The sequence below is a fragment of the Maylandia zebra genome, linkage group LG11, assembly GCF_041146795.1.
Source record: "Maylandia zebra isolate NMK-2024a linkage group LG11, Mzebra_GT3a, whole genome shotgun sequence".
Taxonomy (NCBI): Eukaryota; Metazoa; Chordata; class Actinopteri; order Cichliformes; family Cichlidae; genus Maylandia; species Maylandia zebra.
In genome coordinates this window covers 7,793,180-7,820,637 of record NC_135177.1, presented here as the reverse complement: position 1 = coordinate 7,820,637, position 27,458 = coordinate 7,793,180, and the positions used below count along the sequence as shown (strand labels likewise).

Below are 27,458 nucleotides of genomic sequence, written 5' to 3'. Positions count from 1 at the left end.
GCAATGGATTCATTCAGCATTTTTAAACTTTTGCTGGTTTTGCTGACGAAAAATATTACAACAATAAAACTAAAAAAATATCTACTTATTAAGAATTTGCTATTATAAACATGACCACAAGGTGGTGGATCTCATCGAGAGGGGGCACTCTTATAGAGGGGAGGACACACGCACACACATTTCATGCACATGTTGCCTCCTCCTCCTGTATGAATAGTGTGACTGTGAGCAGGAGGCAGTCAGGGAGCATTCAGCAGTACTGCCTGCATTGCCTAGCTGCATGGTCATAACACATCGTTGTCTGGGGCAAGAGGGCAGCAGGCCATGCATGAACACACAGACAGACAAGGGGATATAATGGTGCTCAGTTACTCTTAGGAACTGGAGAGAGTTCAGCGTTCCACGTTTTCACTGCCAAACAGTCTCTGAAAACAGAAAGCGCTGAGACTCGTGTTTGCTTGCTCCTATTCCAAGTTTTTGATTCATCTCAACCCATTTTTCCCCCCAAACATGGGGTGCTCCTCATCCAGTGCACAGACCGTTGATCAAGAAAAAAGACCAGGCACAAAGCCTGAGGAGAGCAATGGAGACACAGTGGGTAAGTAGTGATCATGAGTATGTATGCATTTCATAAAATGTATACAGTGGTTGCTCCAAGGCTCTGTTACTTTACTCAGTCAGGTCTTGCTCAGGGGTGCTGCTGCTGGTTGCTCTAGTACATGTTGTGCTTTCTCACTTATACTCTGCTAGGCAGCATACTTTAGTACCTCACGGAAGAAACATTCACGCTTATCCACTTTATCAAACCCATAAGTGGTTGTTATTATTTCTTTTTTCATTGAATCATTTTTAACTCATCAGAATGATGGTTGAATGTATCAGGACAAAACAGTGAACATCACTATGTTTTATTGTTGAAATGTGACCTGAGAAATTTTGAGAAATCCTCAAAAAGCGTTCCCTAAAGATAATTCAGCGTTTAGATTTGCTTGAACCCATCGGGGGTTGAGTGCAGCTCTTAAAGCATATCGCTGTGTGAAAGCCAGCTGGGAGTGTTTAGAGGCCTATTTGCAGCCTGAGGCAAATCCAGACAGTTTTGTACTGTAATGGGATCTTTAACTGATATTTCAAACAGTAGTTTAAAGAAATAAAATCAAACAGATATGATTGCTTGATGTTTAAAAATTTCCTTTATCAAAACATGCAACACTTCAGTTATAATTAAGGAGTGTCTGAAAGTTGCTCTTTTACAAGCCTGGACACTGACGTTCTGATATTCTGCACAGCAGAGCTCTTAAAAAGTTTTGCATCCAAAACATGCAGTCCTGCTCTCTGTGTAATTGCCTTGGTTTGACAGGTTTTGCATACAGTATATGTGCTCCGTATTCAAGCCTGTGCAGAAACCCATCAAATGGCCTGCCACAGCCCATGATTGTTCATTCACGGCTCCGTTCAACTTTGTGACACATGTCTTGGCCATGCCAGCACAGCTGCATGTACGGCATGTTATCACTGACATTCCCCACATACACACACGCAGCAGGACACACGCAGGCCTTGTTAGAGAGTGTGACAGCAGTCGAAAGATGTAATCTCGCTTTTGAGGAAGTAACCTGAAATGTTCTAAACATATTCCTGCCCGCCACAGTTTCTTTTTGTGAGGTGTTCCATTTCCCCAGTGCCACTGCACTGCTCTTGTGTCACAGTATTGTCTCTCCTGCCAACCAGCTTGAGTCACCTGGAAAAGCATGGGTCTCTTTTCCAGGCTTTTACATCATTCCGGCAAGAAAACCAGTTATTGTGCTCCTTGCCTGGGCGGGCTTTTTCTAAATGTGTCTGAATGGGTGGAGGTTTTAAATCGTACAGTATACGGTCTGTCTGACAAACCAGCTGTGTACCATCCAAGCCACCAATGGTCCCATCCCCAGTCTGGGCCCCTGGTCTGTGTGCCCCCCTCCTCCCTCTAATGGCACTGTTTTGACTGGGATCTCTGTCATCTTTGGCTGTGAAATCATGTTGACACACAAGTCATCCATGCCTGGAGTGGCTGTGTCTGTCTCAACCCAAACACACACATTCGCATATTTTTTAACACAAGTTCTCGGTTATTGTCCGGACAACAGCTTTCTAGTCTCTGTTGATAGTGGGTGCCATTGATTAAACAGTAGGACCTGGTGGAAAACCGATAAAAATATCTGAAAACACCTTCACTTTTATGCAGTTTTACACTATTCCCTCAGTCACCATGTTAATAACAACACTGAGCTCACATAAACACCTCTATGCATTGCGTGTTCTTCCACTGGCTCATTTTCATTCAAGTTGCCAGGCCGTCACATTCCCTTCCACCCATCACTCTCAGCCCCTTTTGTGCTTCTGACAGACAAATAAAATCAGGAAGCTGCAGCTTCCAAACTATCCACCCATTCAGCTAACGGAACCCTTCTGCTTGTGAACAATATCCTTTTCGTGTTTTAGCTGTGAAATAAGACAGGGCAAAAGCTGTTAGGCTTCTGCGAGTCCCGTAACTGAGATGTGCATCGACGTTTCTGATATTTGAGTCCAAGTATTCAAGCCCACTATTGTTGCATACTGCAGCCTGTTCACACCCAAAGTGTGTGGAAGAGCAGAGACTGGGGAGGGAGACTAAAGGTAGAGACATCTCTTTAAATTCAGCAAGTCATCATCGCGTGTATTGTTCTTCCTCTGAGAGTGCGTGTCCTCAGGGCTCTAGACAAACACGAGCTCTCAACTACGGAAATGAAAGGAAGTTTTCCTCAGCACGCATTCTGTGTGCCCCTTATTGCTAATTTCCTTTCCCCTGCGTTTCATGTTAACTTGATTTAAAAGTTTTGCTCTATTGATAGGTTTAGGGTTTTTTACAGTTTTAGTGGTCCACATATAGATGCAATACATTTACAAAACATTTTTTGTGTGGGACTAAAACAACTGGGAAAGAACCATTAAACATGTAACTACCTGAAGAACCTTCTACAGTCCTTCTTTTGTTATTCAGTATTGTCATGAATTCAGTGTTACACACTAACATGATAATCATTAGCTGAGCCTGCTGATCAATGCTGAACTTGTGTCAGTCATAAGTCTTAACTGAGTTCTTCATTTGTCATCTCTGCATTGACAGCAGTCAAAAACGGCATCATTGCAGAAGATCCTCAAACCATCGAGGACCAGATGCAGCTTCCTGTGCAGACTGCGTTACCCGATGATCTTCAGAGGGGTGCTGATGATGAAGCTGAGGCTGTGTTAGTGGCCCTGGAGGCCCAAGAGGACCTTGGCTCTGGGGAGGACCTTCTAGCTGCTTCTGAGGTAAAGGAAGAACCTACTGCTACTGAAGAGACAGCGCCAGAGGCTGCTGCTTCTGCTCCTGCTTCTGCTCCTGCTCCTGCTGAGCCTGAGGCTGCTATAGCAATTGTTGAGGCACTACCCCTGGCTGAAGAAGCTGCTCCTGTAGAAACTGTAGAGGCAGAAGCCCCTCCTGAGGTTGAAGCTCCTGTTGAGACTGCAAAAGAGGCCCCTGCTGTTGAATCATCAGCTGAAGCGGTGCAGGCAGAGGCCTCTGCCATCACTGAGGAGGTGGTTGCAGTGCCTGTCGCTGAACCGGTTATATCTGAGCCAACTGTGAATGCAGTTATTACAGAAGAGGCTTCAGCCGAGGCTGTGGGGGCGCCTGCTGAAGTGGCTGCACCTGTGCAGGCCTCAGCAGACAATTCTGAACCAGAGGCTGCTTTACCTGCACCAAGCGAAGCTTTAACAAAAACACCAGCTGAGTCTTCAGCACCAGCTGAAATTTCAGAACCAACTGAAGCTGCACCACCTGCTGAACCCTCGGTGCCTATTGAAGCTGCAGAGCCGGTAATAGACACAGAGATTGCTGCTGCAACTATCCCAGAGATGCCAGCGTTACCTTCTGTCAGAGATGAGACCAAAGCTGAGCCACAGCCTGCTGCCGAGGAGCCGACAGAACCTACTCCAGCTCCTGCTCCAGCAGAGGCACCCGGCACCGCAGAGGATGCCCCTGCTCCAGCTTTAGGAGTTGAACCTGCTGCTACTGAGCCGGTCCAGAATGCAGAGGTTCCAGCTCCTGCTCCAGCTGCTTCAGAAACCCCTTCTGGGGTAACCTCAGAAGCTCCACCAGCCTGTGTCACCCAAGAGTCCACTGCAGACAGTGTAGCAGCAGTGGAGGCTCCTGTGGTTGAGCCCACCCCTACAGAAACTGAAGCACCTTCAGCACCAGCCCCATCTACCGATCCAGCTCCTGAAGATTCACCAGGTGGTATGGACCATTAATGGCTCCAGATTACCTTTTCTTACTTACCTTTTCTTTCTTACTTGTCAAAACAGATTTTTGGCACAGTTTTGGCACAGTTCATACTCTGCAATTTGCCACGGCCACATGCCCTGCAGAGTAAAACTAATAAGAGCTGAAGGATTACAACTGGGTTTTAGAGGATGATAGCTGCCACTGAGCCTCTTGAGGGAGTTTATAATGACAGGTTTTCTTGTTGATTTATTTACTTGACTAAACACAGAGTTGTTTCACTGATTAACATGTCACGCTAAATTTCACGTCAACCCATCATCCTGATGTTGGAGACAGTTTTTGGGTGGAGGTCAGGCGCAGCAGCATTATTGCCGGTTGAAATAGCTGCAGAACTCTATGCAAACATGTGATAGATGCTGAGCATGTAGGAACAAGCTCAGAGGGGGATGAAAAAGCTGAGCAGAAACAAACCTGGTAATGAGTAACAAATGGACAAGAGTATGTTTGCATCCAAGTAAACAATTAACGGTCTGTCAGGTGGTCAAACACCAGATCTATCTTGTTGCAACACATTCGGCCAAAGCAAGAGACTTCTGGTAATTAAACACACATGTGGTTAATAACCCCAAACTCTCCATATTCTAATCAACCGTCCACACACTCCTCTGTGTACTAATGTGACTGCTTGGAGCTGACAGGATCAGCGGGCTATTGTTGGGCTGTGAGGCCGAACAGATAGTGCAGTGTGAGAAACAGAAAGCACACACACTCAGAAAGAGAAATGAAGGCTCGTCTTGAGAGTGTCAATTATTGCACAACAGCTCCAGTCAGGCAACTCTCACTCATTGTGCTCTGTTATGCACTGTCTACAGACCGATCATGCCCTGCTGCTTTCAATTATACGACTATTAAAACACACTGAAGTTCATCCTGCAAATTTGTGAAGAAAAATCATTTTAAGGGCTCATTTTGAAAGAAAAATTGAGTCAACTTGATTTTGAATGCACGGTGATTTGCTCCACTCTAACAAGCAGGATTTTATACCTATACATTTCATTACAATGTGCAGTGACTGAGTTAAAACTTCAGAAAGTAAGCCTTTACATCTCTACACTTTCTCTACACTTTACTGGGTAACCTTGCATATTAAATCATAATGTGCACCTCCAGTTGTCACCAGTGCTTTGCAAGGCCTTGCACACACGATCTCTTTTTTGACCTTCACCCGACTCTTTATGTTCAGAGAACATGTTGTACTTTCAGGATAGAAACAAGCCTCCACGCAGCATGAGACGAATGGACTTCTGGCATGGAAGACGTGCTGTACTGCATAATTTTTATGAGAATTTTTTGCTCGAGGCTATGTACTAGTTTCTGTGTTTCACGTTTATATATCCTGGTTGGGACTTCAATCTAACTGCACATGTAAGAATGAGAGGGGCTGTAAGGACAATAAAAGCACAAAAAAGCTGTTTATTTAATGGTTAAGAATTAGTTTTAGGGTAAGACACTAAGGTATGCATTATTTCACTGAATACCCTCCACAAGGATATAGAAGCAAATGTGTGTGTACATTGTAGTAACTTGTAAACGAGTTCAGAGGGACTCATGCTGTTTTGTATTGGTTATAAATTTGGCAGTTATAAATCCTCAGAGCCAGTCAGTTTTGACATTATCATAGTTAATGAAAATGCCATGCTAATGTTTGTGTCTACATATATATGCAGTGGAGTCTGCAAGCGAGGTGTCTCAGGATACAGAGGGTGAGAAAGCCAAAAAGGAGGACTGAGTTGGTAAGAGCACAGCCACAAACCAAACTATAATCCAGTGCAAACTCTGAAGGATTAGACTTTTCTCTGCAGTCAGTGCATACTTGTAAAAAATAGTCTCCTACAGGTGGACTGGATGCATTTTGGTAGAAAAAACAGAATTAAGTTGAATTCTGTTTATACTCAGTTACAAAGATAAACTTGAAGAGTGAAAGTGTGAGTCAGATGCTGAAGTGCTGACATGTTTTTTTCTTTTCCTTTTAGAGAGGAAAGAATGCAACAAAACGCCCAAAGCTACCACTGTAAACCTACTGGAAGGAGGACAAGATGAAGTAAACAGAAGAATAAAACAACTGATTTTCAGTTTTGTCTCATCAGCACTCACCAAACACCACATTTCCTAATATTCACTGTGCCTTAAAAGCTTTCCTAAGAATCTTTCCCATATTTGTATATAAACCTTTTCAGGAGAGGAACGGGAGGAGTATGTGTTTTTTAATGGGAAATCAAGTCTCTGGATCCACGTACTACACATGTGGCCTGTGACAAGAGGGTGCAATCCTCTGTAAAATCTGTCAACTCTTGCTAGCAACTCTTTTGAGTTTCGAATGGCAGTGTGCTGAAATACAGGGAAGGATACTCGGTTATTTAAAGAAGCTGCTTCTGAGGAATACAGCTGTGAATAAAAAAACTTAAAGAACTCAAAACTGACAAGAATACAAACCTGGAATGACACACACTGGCTAGGTGTACACTGTACTTAGGCTGTATTAAACTGATTTGTAATTGGTTGAATTTCTAGTTTATAATTCTGACATTAAACCATATATTTTTGTTAACTGTTTGCACATTAATTGCAGCCTTTCCAAAGGGGCTCATTTATTCAATAGGAATGACAGTAATAAGTGTTGAGTAACTCGGCACACATGGTTTCAATATTTCAACATTTTATTGGTTCACATTAAAGTGTTTTGATTTGCTTAAATGAAAAGTGGGCAAAGATCACGTATGCAGAGGGTTAGCACTTATATATACTTTTATAATCAGTCGTTGGCGGGTTAAGGATACAGACGAGGCCATGTTGCTGTTCTGTGAAACCCTTCTGTGGTTGCTCCGTAGCTGGTGGGTGTTTGTGAACTTCTCTTTCTTAAAGTAATGAACCTTCCAACAAAAGGAACTTCGGGGTAACACTGATGTCATACGCTTGTCAGTTTTAGATTGAGGGCATTACACTGCATTGCCTAGTGGGCAGAATATGTAACTAATTAGTTCTACATGCTGAGTTTAAAAGTGTAAGGGCATTAGAAAATTACTGCAACCTCATAAGATGTGATGATGCTTTGGGAACAAATTTTGTTTTGATCTTTTTCATTTTACTTCTCACTCCCTGTAATATATTCATTTTCTCTGACCGTGTCTATGATTCTGCTAACCTGTTAGTGTACAGAATAAAGTTTTACTCACTAATACTCTGTCTCTGTAGCTGAATTGTGACTGGAGATTATATTGGCTTTTAGTATATGGTGACCACAGTCTCTCCAAGACCCCAGTGCATACTGTAGTGTGTTTAGAGAAGCATACGTACTTAAAACCACTCAAGCATAAGACATCTGAACAGTCACAATACTCTGTTGCTGTATTAGAGTGTGGCGCTGGGGATAAAAGGCGCCCTGGTCCGACTACATCCTTTAAATGAATTCAGGCTTTGCATACGAGCTGCTCGCTGCTCTTCTTTCCCCCCCATACCGATATTTGACTCACCTGCTGACACACTGCACCATGCATGTAATGAAGCATGTGAACACGGAGTACCAGAATGAGAAGCTAAGTCTCTCTGAAAATAAAATGATTATTTTGGAATATTTAATACTTAGTATGCACATGAAGACTTGAACTGCTGTTTTAAAAATCAGTTTGCGTTGTGCAGTTCCAACAGGCTGAAGGTTTTTATTTAGCCCCAAAGTATACTGAGTGATTCAGACACATTAATCCAACAGGAGTTAATCAAATCATATAGTTCTTTATGGGTTTGCAAGCCTGCAAATAAACAACCCATTCTGGCATGGGTTAACCCTGTTAAACAAACTCTGTTCATAGTTATTGCAGAATTGCTGAGGACTTTTTAGTGTACATGAGACAATGTGAGATTACAGTGATCATCTACAGGCGGTTTTCTTGACATTAAGAAGCAATTAAGGAAAATTAAAACCTTTTATTATTCAGTTATGCTCGATCATCTATCACCTGGTACAAAGAGAGAGGATACACTGTCATGATGACAACACAGGGACGGTAGTGTAATCCAATCCAACAAACAAGCGTAGGTACTTCTCAGCTATTGTAAGTGAAATGTGAGCAGAGTGGATTTAAAATGCAGTGCTGTCTTCAAATACATTTCATCATTGTCAGTGAGGGAGGAGAAAGTGCTCCACACCTGACTGCTGTTAGTCTGCTAGGTGACCTGTGGCATGTTAAAACAGCGCTAAATCGCTGATGATACTAGACCTATAATTACATCAGTTTCACACTTTTCAGTGGTTTTAGCTCTTTCTAGTTTTTGCTTGTTTAATGTACTTGTTAGGAAGTGTCGGTCAGAGGGCCCAAAACAGCAATTGCTTCAATTTCAACCAGTCCACCCTGGAGAAAGAGACAGCATCAGTACGGTGAGAATTGTGGTTTTCTGTTGGGTTCAAAGCACAAAAGAATAACTGCATAAAAAGTCTTTGTCAAGTACTCACTCGAGGGAGAGCAGCGACCTGATAGGCAGCCCTGGCTGGGAAGTTGGTGCTAAAGACTAAAGAAAGCAGCTGAGTTAGGCCACCAACACATTTACACATACAGACTTTCAATGACTCACAGATACAGAATCTACAGAAGCTTACAGGACTGCAAAGCAGCCAATTAACTACTGGTACCTGGCATTTATAGTGTTGTCCTTGTCTGACATGCCTTTATATCAACTGATAAACCAAGCAAGCTCTTTATAGTGACTGTCAGAGTAGGAGAAACACAGGTGTGCGAGTACACAAATCAGGGCTCTACGTCATCATCAGTCAGCTTGAACAAGCAGTTATTCATCTTATTAGTTACACTTTTGGATTTACATAAACCTGCAAATAGCACTGAATCAACAGAACATTTGTCTTTGTGACAATTTTAATCTGCACAACAATTTAACTATGTTCACACATATTAGACACAATATACATCAAATATCTAAAATTCAGTGTATAATTATCATATATATTCACACAGTTTCATCAGTACAAAAACAAAACAACACATTATTAGATGCACAATGGGAAATGTATTACAATGAAAAGCCGCAGCAATAATTAAGACACATTAATGAGTTACTACAGAGTGTCCTTGATTGTGCTGGGCACTGCACTACAAAGTTATCTCTGGTTATCTCTCTGTTATCTGGATTCACTGAACCTAACACTCGTGATCACAAAGCTGGTTATCCACTCACTGAGTTAACCAAGGGTTTCCCGATCGAGGTATTTATTACTGATGCTATTAAAAAACTTTAGACACTCCTATTCTCAGAGGTCTGAGGGATCTTCAAGTAATGGTGACGCTATTTTCTGGAGACTTGACTGGTCAGTAGGTGGTGATTTCATACCTGTTGACCTCTAATATGAAAGCACAAGTTACCATGGCGATGTACCCTGGTAAGAAGTGACCACATTTGTGGTACAGAAAACCTGGGGTTAACCCCAAAGCTACCTGGATAAGATGAGTTCCTGTTTTGTAGTACAGGCCTCTGCTCAGGCAGCAGAATTTATGCCATTGTTGTTCTTGTCGGTTCATGTAACAGCAGCATAGCTGCACCCAACTTCAACCATAGCAAAAGCCTAATCAACCAGAATAAAGTGAAAACACCTGTGACTTGGTGCAGGGCCTTTAAAGACAGAGGTGGACTGAAAGAATAATCTGATTTGACTGTACTGATGTAATCACGGATAATGGACTCAACACAGAGTGCATCAACCTGGGTGCTTGGATCAGTTGATTGTAGGAGCAATACCTGAATTAACTGGCATTAGAAAAATGCCCAGCTATCTTTTCTACCATACTACTTAAACAATGAAATGGATATGGGGGCTTTGTGAATAGACTTTTTTTAAATTTAATCTATGGAATGTCAGATGTGGCAGTCTGTCGTCTGACATTTAGATTAAGATTAAGACCCGTTGGTGGGGGAAGCTCAGGTTTCACTCTGCTAAGTGACTCAGCAAATGTCAGCGTTCCCTGCGAGTGTTTCTGCCCCTGTGTTTCTGAATATTTATTTCATAATTCAACTTGCTCTGGAGTTTCCACAGCATATTTAGAATATAAAGAGGCAAATTGAAGCCCTAGTTGAGTTATTGTAAAGGCCTTCTGGGTGAATACATTACTGGAAAATTAAAGAGTCTATAAAATCTGCTTGTTATGCAGCAGCGCTGTACGTCGTCTGGACTGTGCTGACACCTGGTGGCTAACGTTGTATTGCAAAATGAAAGCCAACAGCAGCAGATAACTCCAAACACATACTGATACACGTTAATGACTGAATCATTGATACTCACATTGCTTGTACACGTCATTGACACTGGTGAAGTCGTTCATATCGGCTAAGAGCACTGTGGTTTTGACAACTTCAGGAAGTAACAAGAAAAGAAAGAAAATAGTGCATGATCGGGTCTGTGGTTGAAAAGTTGAAAGAATTGTCCTGTGCACATGCAAAGAAAGGCAAGGCTCTCTCACCGTTGGTGTAACCACACCCAGCAGCCTTGAGTATTTCAGCCATATTCACCAGAGCCTGAAGAAACAGAAGTCATGTACACGATTGTGCAAAAGTAATTCTCACTTTGGGATGACTTTCAGATCCTCATTCAGCCTGTAGGAAGGGTGCGTTAGACCAGTCTTAAATTTATTCTGCAGCATTACAGAGAATTAAGGAATTAACCTGGAATTGGTCTCCCGCAGGAAAACTGGTGGGTTTTTTCAAAAGGCACTATTTTTAAAAGCATTGTCACTAGATTTTCTTTTAAATAATGGACTGCATTTATTCACACTGTAGCAGCCTCCCAATGGCTTGGTTGTGAGCTCAACTCCATTGCAATTATCTCAGCAGTTAGGAATTAGGAACATCTACTGATATCTGGATCGCTTTCAAGTGTCGCTGTACTCCATGTTCATGAATGAATGAAAGAATGAATCAGTGATGATGGGGATTCCAGTGTCACCTGTCTGGTTTGAGCCTGAACACCACCTTCCACCAGCTGTCCACTGGCAGGGTCCATTCCCAGCTGTCCTGAAATATACATGGTTCGATCCACCACCACTGCTTGGCTGGAAAACACACACAAACATGCAAAGACAAAGACTTAGCTACTCTGGGTTTATTTCATTCACAGTGTTAAATCTTATTGTCCTTTCTGCTGATCTTTGCTAAGTAAAGATTTACTAATAATGAAGGAAGTGAGGTTAAAAAAGTTGTATGTTTGCTTGACTATTACGTCACTTATCTCTCCATGTGTAGGGTTTTAACTGAGGGTTGTTTTTTGATGTTTATTTCCTTTTGAATAATAGATTCATAAAATTGCATTTATGCATCTTCCCTGTTTTAATAATATATACACAGCTTCTTTTCTCGATAAAGAGAACACTCTCTATACCTGTGAGGAGTCTTGAAGTCATTTTTCTGTGCCCCTATTAAACATATGTTTGGGACTGCTTACCTGCATTTGTACAGTAACTGTAAAATTAGAAGCATCATGTCTCAGAGTGATGCTGAAAATAATTCATGCATTTATTTCTTCTAGGTGGGACTATTGTAACTCATTATTATATGGATGTCCTAAAAACTACCTAAAAAGCCTTCAGTTGATCATTGTATCAAAGTATCATATCACCCCAATAGAGCACTTTGCTCTCAGACAACTGGGATAACTGTGTTTCCTACAATGTTTCAAAGCACAGGTTTCAGCTTCCAGGCCCTTCTTCTGTGGAACCAGCTCTCTGTGCAGATGTGAGCGACAGAAACCCTCTCTGCTTTTAGGATTAGGCTTAAACTTAAGTTAGAGCTGGATCAGGAGGGTCGTTTGATTGTTTGGGGTCTTCTCTGTATTATTTTAGGCTCTTTACCATTTATAACAATATTAAAAAAAACTCGACTGGTGTCGTGATTTGACGTCATATAAATAAAATTAAACTGAATTTAATTAATGGCAGACTAAAGTATTGAAAAACCTCGGGCACAGTTTGCTGTTTAACATTTTAGTGGTGTGTAGAGTTTAAAGTGCAGCATCCAAAAATCTGAACTTTGCTCCCAAAAGCTCTGAGAGCATATGCTATCCCACCTCTCCCAGCAGCAATCTTATGGACGAAACAGTGAACTCAGTATAGCTGTATTACCAGATTAAGCAAAAAAAGTCGTGGTGTGTCATCAATGAATTGGCAGTCAGTGCTATTAACAGTCCAAATGTAATGTAGGTTGGTGCTGCGGCAGGTGTGTGCCAGCTGCAACTTTAACCTTAGGGCAATGATTCAAAGCTCTTCTCACCTGTACGGACCGATAGCAGCAGGAGCTTTAGCTGTGCTGATAATCCTCCTGATTAGTGCAGCCATTTCACTGGAAATCTATCGGCCCAAGTGAAAGAAGTAAGTTGTACAACAGAAGGCTGCAAGCAGAAAAAGCGCTGATGTCAGAAGGACGTCAGAGCTACTTTACCGTAAAAGACATATCACATGCGCAAACACATTTGCCTTTACAGATTTTAGTTCCAAAACTGGTCACTTCAGACATTTTAAAACTCAAGTAAGAGACAATAGTGACAACATATCACATAATCTTACGAAAACGTACCTTGGTTTTTATTGGATTTTTTTGTTGACGCGCGAATACTCTACAAAGCCCCCTGAACACGTCATATCCGGAAGCAAACAAGACCAGCACCAGCGTGAGGAAACCTCACATGGTTGCTAAACGTAAAACTAGAGGGTCCCTGCAGCTGGAACAGCGTTTCTGACACACATCACACTGGGGAACCTTGAGGTAACCTTATGAAGTGTAATTCCTCTGTACGTTTGGTATAGAAATGTTTTTGCTTTGGTTTTGTTAGTTAAAACAACTCCCCAACTTTACGCCAGGTAACGTTGCTAGCAAGCCTGCGTTTTAGCTCAGCATTCAACTGTTTGGGTTAGAAGGTGCTCACATAGCGAGGTCTCAAGCGTCTTATTGTATCTTACAGAAAATGTCTGCGGCTAAAGTCAAAATGCGGGAGAAGAAGATGAGAAATCAGCCCGCCAGTGTGCAGTATCCATCTTCTTCATCTAACGTGGAGAGCAGCACACAGAATGGAGCAGACGCCCCTGGCACCGGTACTCTTGCCTTCCCTGGTTATTTCACGTAGCCTATTACATATTAAACTGGAAGAACGGCCAGCGAGTCCCCTACAGTAATGCAGAACAAAGCACACATGTGTTTTCTTCCACGTATGAAATGGATTCTTGTATAAAAATTTACTGCCAAAATAGTTAAATCGGCAGATAATATGAACCACATAAGCAGAATAAAGCCAAGGTGAACTGAACAGTTTTGCTCTCCTTGGACTGTATCATACATACTTGAAAGATAAGGTCATACATGACTGTATCTGATATAGCTATACATTAAATATCAAACACAACAGAACATTCTTCCTGTCTAAGTAAATGGATATATGTCATATCTGATATTTCTGCTACTTGCCATGCAGTGCGTCCAGAAAGTATTCACAGTGTGTCACTTGTTCCATGTGTTGTCATGGAAGACTCATGAAAACATGTTAGTTGTGCCTTATTCCAAAATGGACTAAATTGTACATGACATCTCTGATAATGACAAAGTGAAACAGCTTGCTTGAAATTCTTGCAAATCTACTAAAAACAAAGGTATAACTTGTAGATGAGTATTCACAGCCTTTGCCATGACACACAGAGTCAAGTTCAAGTGCATCCTGTTTCAACTGATCGACTGTTTTCATAGCTGATTGGAGCCCACCTGTGGTAAATTCACCACTCATCACCTGGCCAGTACCATCCCGACAGTGGAGCATGGTGGTGGCAGCATCATGCTGGGGGATGTTTGTACATGTGCAGCAGTGTACAGAGACATCCTTTATGCTGACCTGCTCCAGAGCGCTCTGGGCCTCAGACTGGGATGAAGGTTCATCTTCCAACAGGACAACAACCCTAAGCACACATCCAAGATAACAAACATAACTGATCCCCATCCAGCCTGATGGAGCTTGGGGGTCTGCAAAAAAGAATAAGAGAAACTGCCCAAAAATAGGTGTGCAGAGCTTAAACTCAAAAAGACTTGAGGCTGTAATTGCAGCCAAAGGTGCTTCAACAAAGTCCTGAGCAAAGGCTTTGAGTACTTATGTACATGTATGCATTTATAGGACTGCATCTGTCTGTGAAGGTTCTCAATCATCCAGCTCATCATAGTCTAAGGAGCCTGGAAAGAAAAGCGTCTGGACTTCTTTAAGTTTCTTGAAGACGTTTCATCTGAGAAGCTTTTTCAGTTCTAGGGTCAAATGGTGGAGAGTCCCAGATTTTAAGCCCTATGGGAGTGCCCCCCCCCCCAAGAGGGTCATGGACCCCCTATTAATCCTTTACGTAATCACATGAGCCAAGGTGTGAAAACGGGTGTGGGTCACAATCAGCCAAGGTTTTGGGTGAACCCACTGTGAAAACTAGCCCCACCCTGTCATGTGACTTACTGAGGTCAGATGACCAAGGATGTGAGTGGGCGTTAGGGCGTCTGGAAAGGGATCTCAAAACTGGATTATGGATGGCAGACAGTTGGTGTCGTAAGGCACCGCCTCTGTCCAAAGGACATCTAGAGGGCATTTCGGGCATCTAGAGGACCCCCTTGTCCATGGTCACATTTAATTTGGGACAAATCAGAGCATTTATAGTGAAATAACCTGAGTTCAGGTCTAGCACCTCCTGTTTAACATAGCTTTTTCCAATTGACATTAATAACTTTATGCAAGAATTTATTTCATGTGTAAGAGACCTTCGAGAAAATTATTACTGTTGCTTTGTTTTGTTGCACCTCTGGTAGGAGTATCTCAAGATTTTGTGAGTCTTCCCTATGGACTGTCTGTCACTTGGTTCTTATGATTTTTTTTTTTTTTCTTTAAAACTTTTTTTAAGTGCCCTCCAAATTTTTGTCTTTCTAGTTCCTCATCTTCCTCTGTCATGTGTTGTTCATACAGTGAATATAGGGAACATATTTTTTCCAAGGGAGGAATCCCTTCTTATTAAGGTTGTTTCTATGATGAGATTCATGTGAAAACAGAATAAACAAGAGGACAAAGATGTTAGATGCCTTATTAAGTTGGGCGAGTTTTCACGCATTTGTAGAGGCAGACCACACTTGACTCACTCTCACTTTTGTTTGACCCCGACAGGAAAAAATGCTGATCCTCTCAAAGGTGGTCTTTCGGAGGTGCACCCCTCTACAGAAAGGCAGAAGAAAACTCCCCACCAGAGCGGATGGGTCCGTGGACATCATAAAGATGGTGGTGGCTACACTAAGGAGATGCCCAAATACGTCACTGGTAAAATTTCAACATTTTTTACATCCATCCATCCATTCGCTTCCGCTTCTCCTTTTCAGGGTCGCGGGGGGCGCTGGAGCCTATCCCAGCTGTCATAGGGCGAGAGGCAGGGTACACCCTGGACAGGTCGCCAGTCTGTCGCAGGGCCAACACACAGGGACAGACAACCATTCACACTCACATTTACTCGCACATTCACACCTAGTGACAATTTGGATTATCCAATTAACCTATCCCCATTTTTTACATATTAAGTTTAATTCAGAGCATAGACAGTCATGAAAGAAATGAATTGTAAAGGTATTCATGAACAGAGACCGTCCAGTGAATGACTTCCATCTCCATCTTTACCTTCCTCACTCAGCTGGAGCTTTTGCAAGGGCCAGGGCTGCAGAGGTGAGCGCCATGTTGAAAGCTGTCAGAAAGACCACAAGCAGCAGCCGTGTGTTTGAAGCTCTGCCCAAACACATGAGGAGACGAGCCATGAGCCACAACACCAAGCGGCTTCCTCACAGACTGAGAGAGGTGGCCAACAGAATGGTAAATTTCTGGACGTATTTTATTTTCAGCACTTGAATGTCTCACAAACACCTCCATACCCTTGTTTTATATACAAAGTCCTCCACTCTGAGTACCTGGGACATGTCCACTCACTTGTCCTTCCTCTGTCAGCGGGAGAAGGGCCTCCAGGCTGGCTCCAAAAAGAAGAAGGAGCAAGCAAAGAGCAAGAGCCGCAAGGCCCGGCGGCGTCACGGAAACCTGCTGCTGGAGTTCAATCGCCGTCAGCGGAAGAACATTTGGCTAGAAACGCACATTTGGCACGCCAAGCGCTTCCACATGGTTAAAAAGTGGGGTTACTGCCTCGGGGATAGGCCCACATACAAATGCTACCGGGCTTGCTACAGAGCAATGAGCAGCCACTGCCTCCTACAGGTAACCACCTGCTGTTCACACAGACTCTGTGAATAATTTGTTTTTACGTACTGTAATGTCGCTGTCTGGAACATCAGCTTACATTTTGCATTATCTCTGCTCAGGATCTCTCTTATTACTGCTGCATAGAGCTGCAGGGGGACGAAGACAAGCTTCTAGCTGCTCTTTCACAGCTGACCAGCAAGGAAGCAGGTAAGAAATAATTGAGGTTTTCCGTTGGGCTTCTCTCTTTGCCTTCAGACAATAGTTCTGATGGCAAAAGAACCAGACGGGTTTTTATCAGCAACTCCTGCTAACTTACACATTTAGTTTAAGTAGTGTAGTTATATGCCTTTTCTTTTCTTTTCTAGGCCCTACGTTTGCTGCAGCACTGTGTCTGTCAGGAAGGAGACAGGGCAGTGTCATGGTGTACAGAGCTGGACGGTACCCCTCACAGCCCCTGGGGCCCGTCACCTTCCTCTGGAGACCCCGCACACAGGGCTCAGTGCACAGGCAGCTGTGGATCTGGGCTCATCCCACTCTTAAGCAGGTGTGACTGGTTTTAGAGGTCTGCTGGTTGTAAATTATTTTTATGGTTGGCCTTTTGAATTTTTACTTGATATTATTACATTTACAAATGACTCCAGCAGGACTGTTAATTCCATATACGGTATCCTCCTTCCAGGATCTTCTGCCTGAATTACAAACTGTGTGTCAGTGTTGTGAGGCTGTATTACCTCCGGCTGCACCAGTAGAGGTTAATCCCACCTTGGAGGCAGAGTCAGAGCCTGAAAACACACCTGAGGCCAAGCCGGTACCTGGAACCAAGAGAAAGCGTAGCTGTAAAGATGCCACTGGACCCCCTGCAAAGAAGATCCTGGGTGATGGAACAAGATTACGCTCCACCCCAGTGAGCTGGAGGTCCAGCTCAAATGGAATAGTTATAAAGTTTGTGTCATTTCAGGAACAAACCGAAGCGTTTGATTGAACGTTTATTTAGGAGATTGGATTTTACTGTAGATGTTGATGATTGTTTCATTCACTTTATTCTTTGTGTGTGTGCGTGCAGCGATCTCACAATGGAGATTGTACGCTATCGGCTGATTGGACCACAGTCCCATTCGGTGTTGGTAGACACTTTAGAAGCTGCTACAGGCTGTGATGTAAGAACTGTACTATGTTATTAACTTGAATTGTTCCCAAAAGGCGTTTTTCATTTACACTTCATGCTTGAATTTGTTTTTTGTAAACAAGGAAGTGCCGAAATCCCAGACGTGCTCCCTCTGGTGGCCTCAGCACTGCTCAGATGAGGCCAAGATGACTCTGCATCAACAACAAGCTGATATCTTTAACATCCTGAAAGGTTTGTTTTTCCTCTACTTTTTAAAATCCCTGATTACTTATTTTGCTAGTTGATTGTGTGTCCAGGCTTTTCTGTCTCACCCTGACTGTCGTTCACATAGGCATCTATTCGACCGCCGAGCTCCCCTCAGGCACGGTGCTGGGTCTGACTGTGGATGACCCGAGGCTCACTTTACCAAGAAAGAGAGTTAAAGCTTTGCCTTGTGTAAAGCAGGCACAAGGTAAAATCAGATATACCAGATATGACGGTGGAGGAGGGGAAAGGGGTTTTAAAGTCGAGTACTTGTACATCTCACAGTATATCGACACTGTTGCTTCTCTCCTGCCGCAAAATCTGACATAGCAGAGAGTCAGTCTGTTGTTTCTGGTCCTGAGGTTGTTTCAGTGAGTACACATCTGGTTCTGTGCTCTGGGGAGCCTCTGCTTCGCCATGCAGATGTTCCAGGTTCGAATCCTGGCAGAACCCTGTACTCGAAACACACCCTTAGTGACTGACAACAGCTGACTTATGAGAAGATGCTTGAAAGAGGTCTGTTTTTAAAAGGGCCTTTTAGTGATTTAAATCAGATGTACCATATTCATGATCCATTCTCATTGCATAAATGGAAAAATAGAATAAAAGTCTCTTTTGTTATCTTAACATAATTATTATACTTGATATTCAATGTCTTATATCAAGCTGTTAGTTTCTAGTTTTTCTTTTATCAAATTTCAGTAGGAAGTTGATCATCAGGCATATTTCAGACTGTGAGGGAAAAGCAACAAAAAATATGTGAACATATGAATAAACAGGAAAATTCTACAATTAAAAATAGAACTGCTTGGCTAATAAATTTATGCCTTTATATTTTCCCTCAGCCTTAATGGCTTCGCAGCATCATGAGGCTGTAATAAGTGTAAATTGGGAACCTTTTATTGTTCATGTGGGTGGAGCTCTGACAAACAGGTTTGCTGTGATATCTGGGTAATATTGCTCAGTACTATTTTTCTTTGCCTCATCCTGCTTTACAGTAGGAGTACTGAGTTATTATAGAAAATGCATATTTGATGTCTAGCATCTGAACTAAGTCACCTTCCAGAGGTGGACGAAGAGAAGAGGCGGAAGCTGATGTTGGAGGGAGTACCAGAGCCTTGCTGTCAGAGTTTCATTTGGGAACAGTCTGTGCGAGACAATGTCACCGATAACAAGATATCTGAGCAGGTAGCTTATTCTCCCGCCACTAGCATTGTCGTCGTATCGTGCGTTAGCCTCTCCATTCCTGAAAGAGCACATGTGGCTCTTACTTGTTACACTTTCTGTTACCGCCTGCAGGAGCTGAACCGTATGAGGAGTGAGGTGCTGGTGCCAGGCTCCAGGCTGAGCCCAACTCCCCTGCAGGGTCGTGTCCCCATTCTCCTTGTTGAGCAGCCGGGCAAGCAGGTTGGGCATGAGATGAGCTCGTGGGGTGCTGGATGGGACCTGTTGCTTCCCAAAGGCTGGGGGATGGCCTTCTGGATCCCACTGGTAATACGTTTTGGAGTATTTTTTTTACTTTTCCTTGGAGTGGTTTGGATGCTTTCACACTACTTGGTTTGGTTAAATCGAATGCTGCCACGTTTACTTATTTACTGTGTTGTTGGGTTGATGTACTGTGAACTCATATAGTGAGTTTTAGTTTGCTTCACAGTGCACTGTGGTGTGGTTTATTTCTTGTTACAGTGGAGGTTTCAAGAAGAAAATAAAAGACAGATCTGAATGTTTGAAAATGTTTTGGAAAAATTCTGTAAAGATGAGATGAAAAATACTCAAAGGATAAATTCAAATGGTTTATTATTTAGATAAGTTGAAAAAAAAGTTAAACAAGCAAGTAAATGAAGAAACAAGGTAGAGGAGAGAAAACCCCAACAATCCCCTCTGAGCAAGCACTTGGCGACAGTGGGGAGGAAAAACTGCCTTTAAACGGGCAGGAACCAGGAGTGGACAGTCAACTGCTGGGACTGGTTGGGGGGGTTAACAGAGGTGGAGCAAGACGAGGCTACATCAGGTGAGGAAGCAGTAGCGTCTCTCCTCCGGAACAAGTGGAACCATTTTTTCTTTTTTTTCAGGCACTTTTCCACGAGCGCTTTTTTTCTCCAGGATGAGATTTCTCAACTCATCAATTGTTTCTGTGTTTTGCTTTTCAAGTCTCTCACATCTTTGTTCCACCTCTTCTAATGTTGCTTGTTGTTCTTCAAGCTTGTCTTGGAGTTGTTTGGATGTTGCCTCCTGTATCAGCTTGTCCTTGTGCATGTCTGCATTTCTCTGTTGCACTTCTTTGTGCTTGTCTTCTAACTGCTCGTTTCTTTTCTGGATTTCTTGGAGCGTGAGCTGCAGGTCTTCATGTATTTTGTCTTGTTGTTCTTTTTGTGCCTGCATTTGAGTGTTTTCACGCTTCAAGTTATTATATTCCACCAAAATCACCTTAACGAGCTCTGAGTTGTTTCTCGCATTTTGCTCGATCCTTTGCTGCATCTGTGAGCAGCGTTTCTCCAGTTTGTCCTTTTCTTCTTCCACTTTAGTTGCTTTATCCTCCAGCTGATTACAAAACTCTTGCAGTTTTAGACTGTATCTTATCAGTCATCGTTTTATTGTCTTTGAGCTGGTTGGTCATTTCTTTTAGTTCTGCACTCTTTTGTCTGTTTTCTTTAATGAGGTGCACAATCTGCTCTCGGGTTTGAGCAAACTTGATTCCCCAGCCCTCATTAATAATTTTTATGTCCGGCTGGCGCTGTTGTCTGTCTTCCAGCTCTTTATTTTGGGCTTCCATTCATCTACACTTGTTCTCCAGTTGAAGTTTCTCTTCTTCAATTTGTTGCATTTTTTTCTGGAGAAGGTAGTTTTCTTTCCTACTCTCCTCTAACGCCCTTTGGAAGGATGACACGCCATTTGGGGAAATTGGCCGGCCACGCCAGGAAGGAGAGGCGGCGTAATCTTTTTGAATTGGTTGTTTTTTGTTTTTTTTTCTTGGAAACATGTTCGAGTTTCAATACGATGACTTTGTTTCTGTGGTGAACGTTTGTAGGCTGCAAACACAGATGCTGCTAAAACGAACTAAAACTTGCTGTTTCTCACCCCCTACATAAGGAAACGCATCAAAGGACCTAAGATTCTTAAGATCTCCCTATGACATCATCACTAGGGATGGGTACCGGTGTCCGGTTCTGTCATAAACGGTAGTAACCAGACCGAAAAGCAGCGCACATTTCGGTGCTTTATTTTGGTGCTTTTTTTTCCTGAGCTGTGATACACTTTAGATTCTAGCCAATCATTTTACGTTTCCGAGGATAATAGGCGGGCCCAGGTATGTACGTTCTTTTAGAGCAGAGCTACAGATTAAAAATGCCCAAGGCGAAGCGGTCAAAAGTCTGGCTGTACTTCATAGCAAAAGATGCAAACTCAGCAGCCTGCAACAAGTGCTTTAAGCTGATACTGTGATACTGTGCAAAGGAGGTAACACCTCAAATCCGATGAAACACCTGGCGACGCATAGCGGGGTTTTTTAAAAGCTGAGAAATGCGCCGTGTTTGATAGCTTGCTGCGAGACCTCACACCGTGCACATCTACTGCGCGTGGGTTGCCTGTTATCAGACCTGGAGTTTGCAACATCCCCCAAAATCAATCAGCTGTGAAGCAGCAGCCGTTCTTCTCTGCGTGAGTAGCTTAATGTTGTTCGTGTGTAATTTACGTTGAGTAGGCTAACCACGTTATTACGTTAATGCATGTAAGGTGAACTAGCAAACATCATCATAGCTACATACGGCTGTCTTCTTGTTTGATGGCAGATACTCCCTTCACCCTGGCCAAAAAGGCTAAAATGACCAAAGAAAAAGTGGAAAACAGTTAAACATGAGAGGTTTTTGGACAAAGTTTGTGTTCTCCATTCTTTAAGCACCGGTTTGAGCACCGTTTAAGCACCGGCACCGTTTCAAAAATACCGGTTTGGCACCGGTATCGGATAAAACCTAAACGATACCCACCCCTAATCATCACTCCCTAAGCCAATGAGATTGTCACAAGACATTTTGGAATGGGGTATTTTTTTAAAACTGTTTTTTAAACTGTTTTCAAACTTAACTTAAAATTTCAGTGTTTCCTAGTTGTGGACTATTGGTTAGTCCAGCCGATTATGAAATTAATTGTCACAAACATCCCTAATATTATATAACAGACAACAGAAAACAAGACAGTTTTTTTTTCTATGCAATAGAGCTATAATAAAAGTTATTTTAAATTATCCTACTTTTTATAAAAGAGAACATTTATTAAAGAATATGTATTTAATTAAAAAACTCTGTTCATCTAAAGCAGGGGTCAGCAACCTTTAAGACCCAAAGAGCCGAAGATCCATAATTGGCCTATCTGGGGTTGAAAGTCTCGATAAATGCACGGCGTTTCACCGGGTACACCGGCTTCCGCGAGTGTGACGCTTACTTTGAGCTATGAAAAAATAACAAAATATAATTTTATTTGTATATTGCAAAATCACAATAATCTTCCAATTTAGAACTACAAGTTTAAAAAAAAAAAAGAACTAACATAAATAAAATACACTTCAGCTAAATATTAATTTATTTTCCCAAACCACGCGGAGCCGCACTATAAGGACTAAAGAGCCGCCCCCTGATCTAAAGGGTATAACAAAAAGGGGGAGCTTCCTGCTCGAAAATGAAATGTCCCCACTGGACGATCGTGGCTCACGAGTTAGCCTTGTAATCGGAAGGTTGCCGATTCGAGTCCCGGCTTGGACAGTCTCGGTCGTTGTGTCCTTGGGCAAGACATTTCACCCGTTGCCTACTGGTGGTGGTCAGAGGGCCCGGTGGCGCCAGTATAAAAAGTGCTTGAATTTGACCCTGAAAAATGTGTATGAACCCTGAGTGGGGCAAAAGCAGATACAGTGGGGGGAATGATTATTTGATCCCATACTGAATTTGTAGCTTTGCTCTCTTTGCTGTTCCTCCACAGCTGAAAAACACTTATGGGATTTTGTCATCACCCTGCGCCGTGGCCAGTGTGGATCCGATAAATTGATACCATTAAAATCTTGGACAAGTTCGAATATGGCTCATCTTGACCTCAAGTTCAGAGGTCAAGTTTTCTGACAATCTTGTGAATGTGGTAACTTGACAACAAGGCCACATAGGATCTAAAATTGATACCATAGTTGTGTCTTCTAGGTACTAGCAGTTTTTATGGAAGTTTAATTTTAATGGAGGGAGATCAACCAAAAATCAAGAATAAATGCATTACATATGTTATAAATTGATTTACATGTCATTGAGTGAAATGGTATTTGATCCAGAATTCTGGCTTAAAAATCATGGATGAAAACGGCTAAAGGATGGGTCTTCCAGCATGACCATTACCCAAACGTGGCTAAAAAAGAAGCTCATTAAGATCACAGCTAACCAGTTCTCAATCCTCAATATGAAGTCTGTGGAGGGAGCGTATGCTTTGAGTTACCAAGAATCAGCCAAGAAATGTAAAGCATTTAGAGCTGCTGTAAAGATGAGTGCAAACCTAGTAAGCAAGTTCTGTTTTACTTCACATCGATTTCACTCGTAAATCAGTAAAACGGTGCATAACTTTTGTAATTTATTTCCTCTGGATTTTGGTTCATGTTCCAACTCTCTCCATGAAAATAAAGGCTGTTAATTTCTTTGTAATTAAACTAACTTACAGTTTCTGCAGGAGATCAAATGACCATTTCCCCCTTTGTGTATGATAAAATCAAAAAACTATAGAATAGAAAAATACATCTGCTTGTCAGCTGTTCAAGAAATGATCTTATAATTAGCCTGTTAAAAAAAAAAAAAATACAATAAAGGGTCACTTGGTAACTATATTTCCACTTTACTTGTTTGCCATCAAGTTGTTGTGGACTGTAAGCTCTGAGAGTTAATAATCAGTTGTTTTTCCTTGAATCCTGACTCCACAGAACATACATGTGCACATTAGAAGCAGAAACATTTAATAATGGTCACTTCTTCTTTTTCTTGTTTGTCTGTTGGTTTGCAGATGAAAAATGTAACAATGTATCTTTTTCTTGGTTTAACCCCCCCAAATAACCTAAACTGCATGAAAGGAAGCACACTTGACATGTCGATAACACCACCTTCATCTGATAACCTACTACCCAACTGCTTAAGGCTGGATCACCTAGACTGGTTGCAAATAAGCCAGATGGTGATATCAGAGATTCTCAGGCTTTCACTTTATATTTGCTTCCTCATTTTATTGAAAATGTAGAGTGATGTTGGTAAGATATGCTATAATACTGTAGGGCCTTTACCTTACAAAATGAAGCATCTTGAGGTGACTGTTGTGCTATATAAATAAAGTTGAATTGACTGAAGCCCTCAGATTTGCTTTACCTCTGAAGTCGGCTAAAAATCCATCTCTTCTGTGTCGTTTCTCCCTCCTGCAGGTGTACAGAGGAGTTCGCATAGGTGGACTCAATATGAGTCTGAAACACTCTCAAAACAAAGCAGCGCCTCACTTTCCCCGTGATTATCCAGACTGCCCCGCAGGCATGCGTTTTCAGGAGGAGCAGGAGGCCGAGCTGCTGAACAAGTTTAAAAGGTCAGCTGGATACTGAGTAGGGAAGGAAGAAAAATATTAATGCAGTGTGTGATTAATTTTTATCAAACATGGTGAGGTCCGTTTTCAGTGGGGACGTTTTGTCCTGCCAAAGCTTTTGTGTATCTTGTAATATTATTCTGGCGTCTAACTACTATGTCAGCCTGCAGACAGAAAACAGAATCTTAAGAACTTGCCCAGAATCTCAAAGTCGTTTATACATGTTGGATATGTTTCTCCAATTTGTTTTAATTAACTGCTGGCAACGTTAAAAGCAATCTTTCAAATGTGATGGTAAAATATTTTTAGTTACATAAACATTAGCTGAGGTGATAATGAGACTTTATTGGAACTAAAAACTCTTCGCCGTGTTCTGTTTTTAGTGTAAAGTCATAAACGGGGGTAATAATCTTCATAATCTACAGCCTGAGTGGTGAGATCAGCAGTAGATTAGAGGTTTTGATAAGAGGAAGCACTCCAAAGATGTGACCCAGTTAATTTTCATAATGCGGATCTCTGTCGCCATGCAGATGAGATGCTAATAAAGTCGCTTGTCCCCTTCTATCCACTGCTCGACACTTGTGATGTCTTGCATAAATTGGCAAGGTTGCCCATTGTTTTCACAAGGTTTGCCCTTTTGACCTCTCCGTAGGCATCCACCCGCCAAGAGGACCAATTACATTAAGCATGGCTGTGTGGCTCCTTTCTGTTGCCCTTGGCAACAGCTGGCAGAGGAGTGGGAGATCATCGTGCGGGAAGGAGGCACCCAGACACGAACCACAGCGCAGGCTGACGCTGTGACCGAGGAGAGGACATCACAACAGGCGATCAGCATAACAAAACCTCCGAGCCGATTCACTGTACTGAGGTACATGTTTTAAACGTTTGTGGTGTTCTTTTCTTAGAGTGAAGATAAACTTTTATCAGTACTGACGTGTACACTAACATACACGCACTGGTGCTCCCAAAGTGCCTTTATCACACACGTCTAAATCGCACTTTTAGAAATATTAATGCAGCAGACTTTTTAGAGTCCCTTGAGATTAATGTGCTGTGTTTTTGGGAGGCCGTGGACTCCAATCATCTCTTTCCTCCTCTTTGTATTTTTTATTAAGAGACACAATCGCTGCTTTTGACAGCTTTGATGCATGCTGCTTCTCCAGTCTTACCCCCCTTTCATCATAATGTCCCCGATGAGAATACCCAAAGTACATCCAGCCTTAAATTGCTGCAATACATCACTGTGATTAGTGGAGGGGAAAAGTAGCATCTATCCTCATAAAACCATCACATAAGCTTTGAGTAATGACTGACTTTATGGGAAAAAAATTGGATTGATTTTCACCGTCCATTGGCTCCCTTTTTGTTTTCAACATTAGGCATTAAAAATGTTCTCCAACAAAATTTGGTCTATGAGGATGGCTAATGGGGCCAATGAAAATGCTACTTTTCCTTTTAGTATTAATCACCTGATTTAAATGGGGCTTTTTAAACAAATTTCTTTTTTGCTTCCTAGGAACAGAAAGGCTTTGAAGCTGCTTTCTGCCTGGTGCAGACCCACAACATCCAAAGGTCAGAGGCCATGCCGTGTTGGCGAGCTACCGCCTATCAGCTGTGAAGCTGTGACGTCGTTCCTGTCAGCACATGCGATGAGTCTGGTGTGGGTGCATGTGTCGCTGCCGTCAAAGGGCAAACCGGAGTACCATGCCATGTTATGCGTGCCAACTCCAGATGACCTAAAGGCGCTAGGAAATCGACAAGGAACTGGCGGTCCTCAGGAGCCACCACACAGAGACCACTTTAAAGGCAGAATTAAACGCAGAAAAAAGGACCCTAAGAAGGCTGCAACACCCTCTGTAACTCCTGATAAGCCTGATGGCAAGAAGGCAGACCTCATCTTTGCTTCTGACTTAGACACCAACGCATCCAAAGACCCTAAATCCTTCTCTGAGTCTTCCTCAGACCTCGTCCTAGGGCTGTGGCCGGATCCTCTGCCCAGTGTTGCCTCTCACTGCTCCCGGGTGACCGTGGGCTGGGTCACTCAGGGTGACTTCTCCATGTCTGCAGGCTGCGGGGAGGCTCTTGGATTTGTGAGCGTTGCTGGGCTCCTTAATACCCTCCTCAATCAGACAAGCGAACACAAAGGAAAGCTGCTGCTTCGGAACCCCACCTCCTTGCACTACCGCTTTGCTAAGATCAACATAGAGGTCTGAGGTCTGTTTTAGTCTATGCAAGTTAATGCCAAGAGTTCAGTAAATTGTTTGATGTTTCATTTGTTCAGTGATTTGATGGAATCTGTGTGCCTTGACTGAAGATTTATTGACTTGCATGGCATCACAACAAGCAACTAATTGACTGAGTATAGTATACTCTGAGATACATCTTTACCTTTTGTTTTACTTAGTTAAATCAATAATCTGTAAAAGAATCGGTTGAATACTGTAAATGAATGAGAGCCTTGGTTTGTCTCAGAAAGATTAAAACTTTAAGTTTGGGTTTCCTGAATGAATGGATTTGATGAGTTATGTTACAGACTTTGTGTTTAAGAGGGTGTTTGCAGCTTCCATTGCATTGAAGAGGTTTTGAGTATATGCTATGAAATAGGCGAACTATACTGAACAGAACTGCTGTTGTGGGAAACCACAGCCATTAACCTACAATCAACATAAGTGCTCAGAACAACTGATGCTTTAACATTCATTCTTTTTATAGTCACACTGGCAGGAAAAGCAGTTTCCTGCACATCCCATAATATGTAGGTGGAAGATAAGAGCATAGTTGCTTGGCAACATTAAAGTTTAGTATGTAGTTCGAGGTGAACATTATTGCTTTTATTGGTAACAGATTTTCGGAGCGATGCCTCGGTGCGAGCCACTTTATTGTGACAGAAGATTTTAAAAACATGGCTCCTGAAGCACTTTTTTTTTTTTTTTTTC

At 42.3% G+C, this 27,458-nt stretch overlaps 3 protein-coding genes across 4 annotated transcripts; 2 read left to right on the top strand and 1 right to left on the bottom strand.

Moving 5' to 3' along the window:
• Window positions 1-223: 223 nt before the first annotated feature.
• LOC101477301 (uncharacterized) lies at window positions 224-7,520 on the top strand. Of its 2 annotated transcripts, none has more exons than XM_004560021.5 (4): window positions 224-598; window positions 3,143-4,294; window positions 6,010-6,075; window positions 6,316-7,520. In XM_004560021.5, the coding sequence occupies exons 1-3, from the start codon at window positions 511-513 to the stop codon at window positions 6,069-6,071; spliced, it is 1,302 nt and encodes a 433-aa protein (XP_004560078.2). In that variant the 5' UTR covers window positions 224-510; the 3' UTR covers window positions 6,072-6,075; window positions 6,316-7,520. The 2 variants fall into 2 exon arrangements, with proteins under 2 accessions (XP_004560078.2, XP_004560079.2); XM_004560022.5 differs by having other exon boundaries at window positions 227-598; window positions 3,143-4,291.
• Window positions 7,521-8,248: 728 nt separating this feature from the next.
• Window positions 8,249-12,742, bottom strand: LOC101477768 (2-iminobutanoate/2-iminopropanoate deaminase). The gene is made up of 6 exons (XM_004560023.4): window positions 12,605-12,742; window positions 11,286-11,391; window positions 10,804-10,858; window positions 10,626-10,694; window positions 8,790-8,845; window positions 8,249-8,688 (listed from the first exon to the last, which is right to left on the bottom strand). Exons 1-6 carry the CDS (start codon window positions 12,667-12,669, stop codon window positions 8,629-8,631), a joined length of 411 nt encoding a protein of 136 aa, XP_004560080.1. The 5' UTR covers window positions 12,670-12,742; the 3' UTR covers window positions 8,249-8,628.
• Window positions 12,743-12,981: 239 nt separating this feature from the next.
• pop1 (POP1 homolog, ribonuclease P/MRP subunit) lies at window positions 12,982-26,806 on the top strand. The gene is made up of 16 exons (XM_014411611.4): window positions 12,982-13,096; window positions 13,293-13,422; window positions 15,504-15,653; window positions 16,018-16,193; window positions 16,326-16,586; window positions 16,691-16,778; window positions 16,937-17,115; window positions 17,251-17,513; window positions 17,635-17,728; window positions 17,820-17,928; window positions 18,029-18,148; window positions 19,007-19,128; window positions 19,240-19,431; window positions 24,371-24,525; window positions 25,175-25,390; window positions 26,039-26,806. Exons 2-16 carry the CDS (start codon window positions 13,296-13,298, stop codon window positions 26,733-26,735), a joined length of 2,949 nt encoding a protein of 982 aa, XP_014267097.3. The 5' UTR covers window positions 12,982-13,096; window positions 13,293-13,295; the 3' UTR covers window positions 26,736-26,806.
• The last annotated feature ends 652 nt before the right edge of the window (window positions 26,807-27,458 follow it).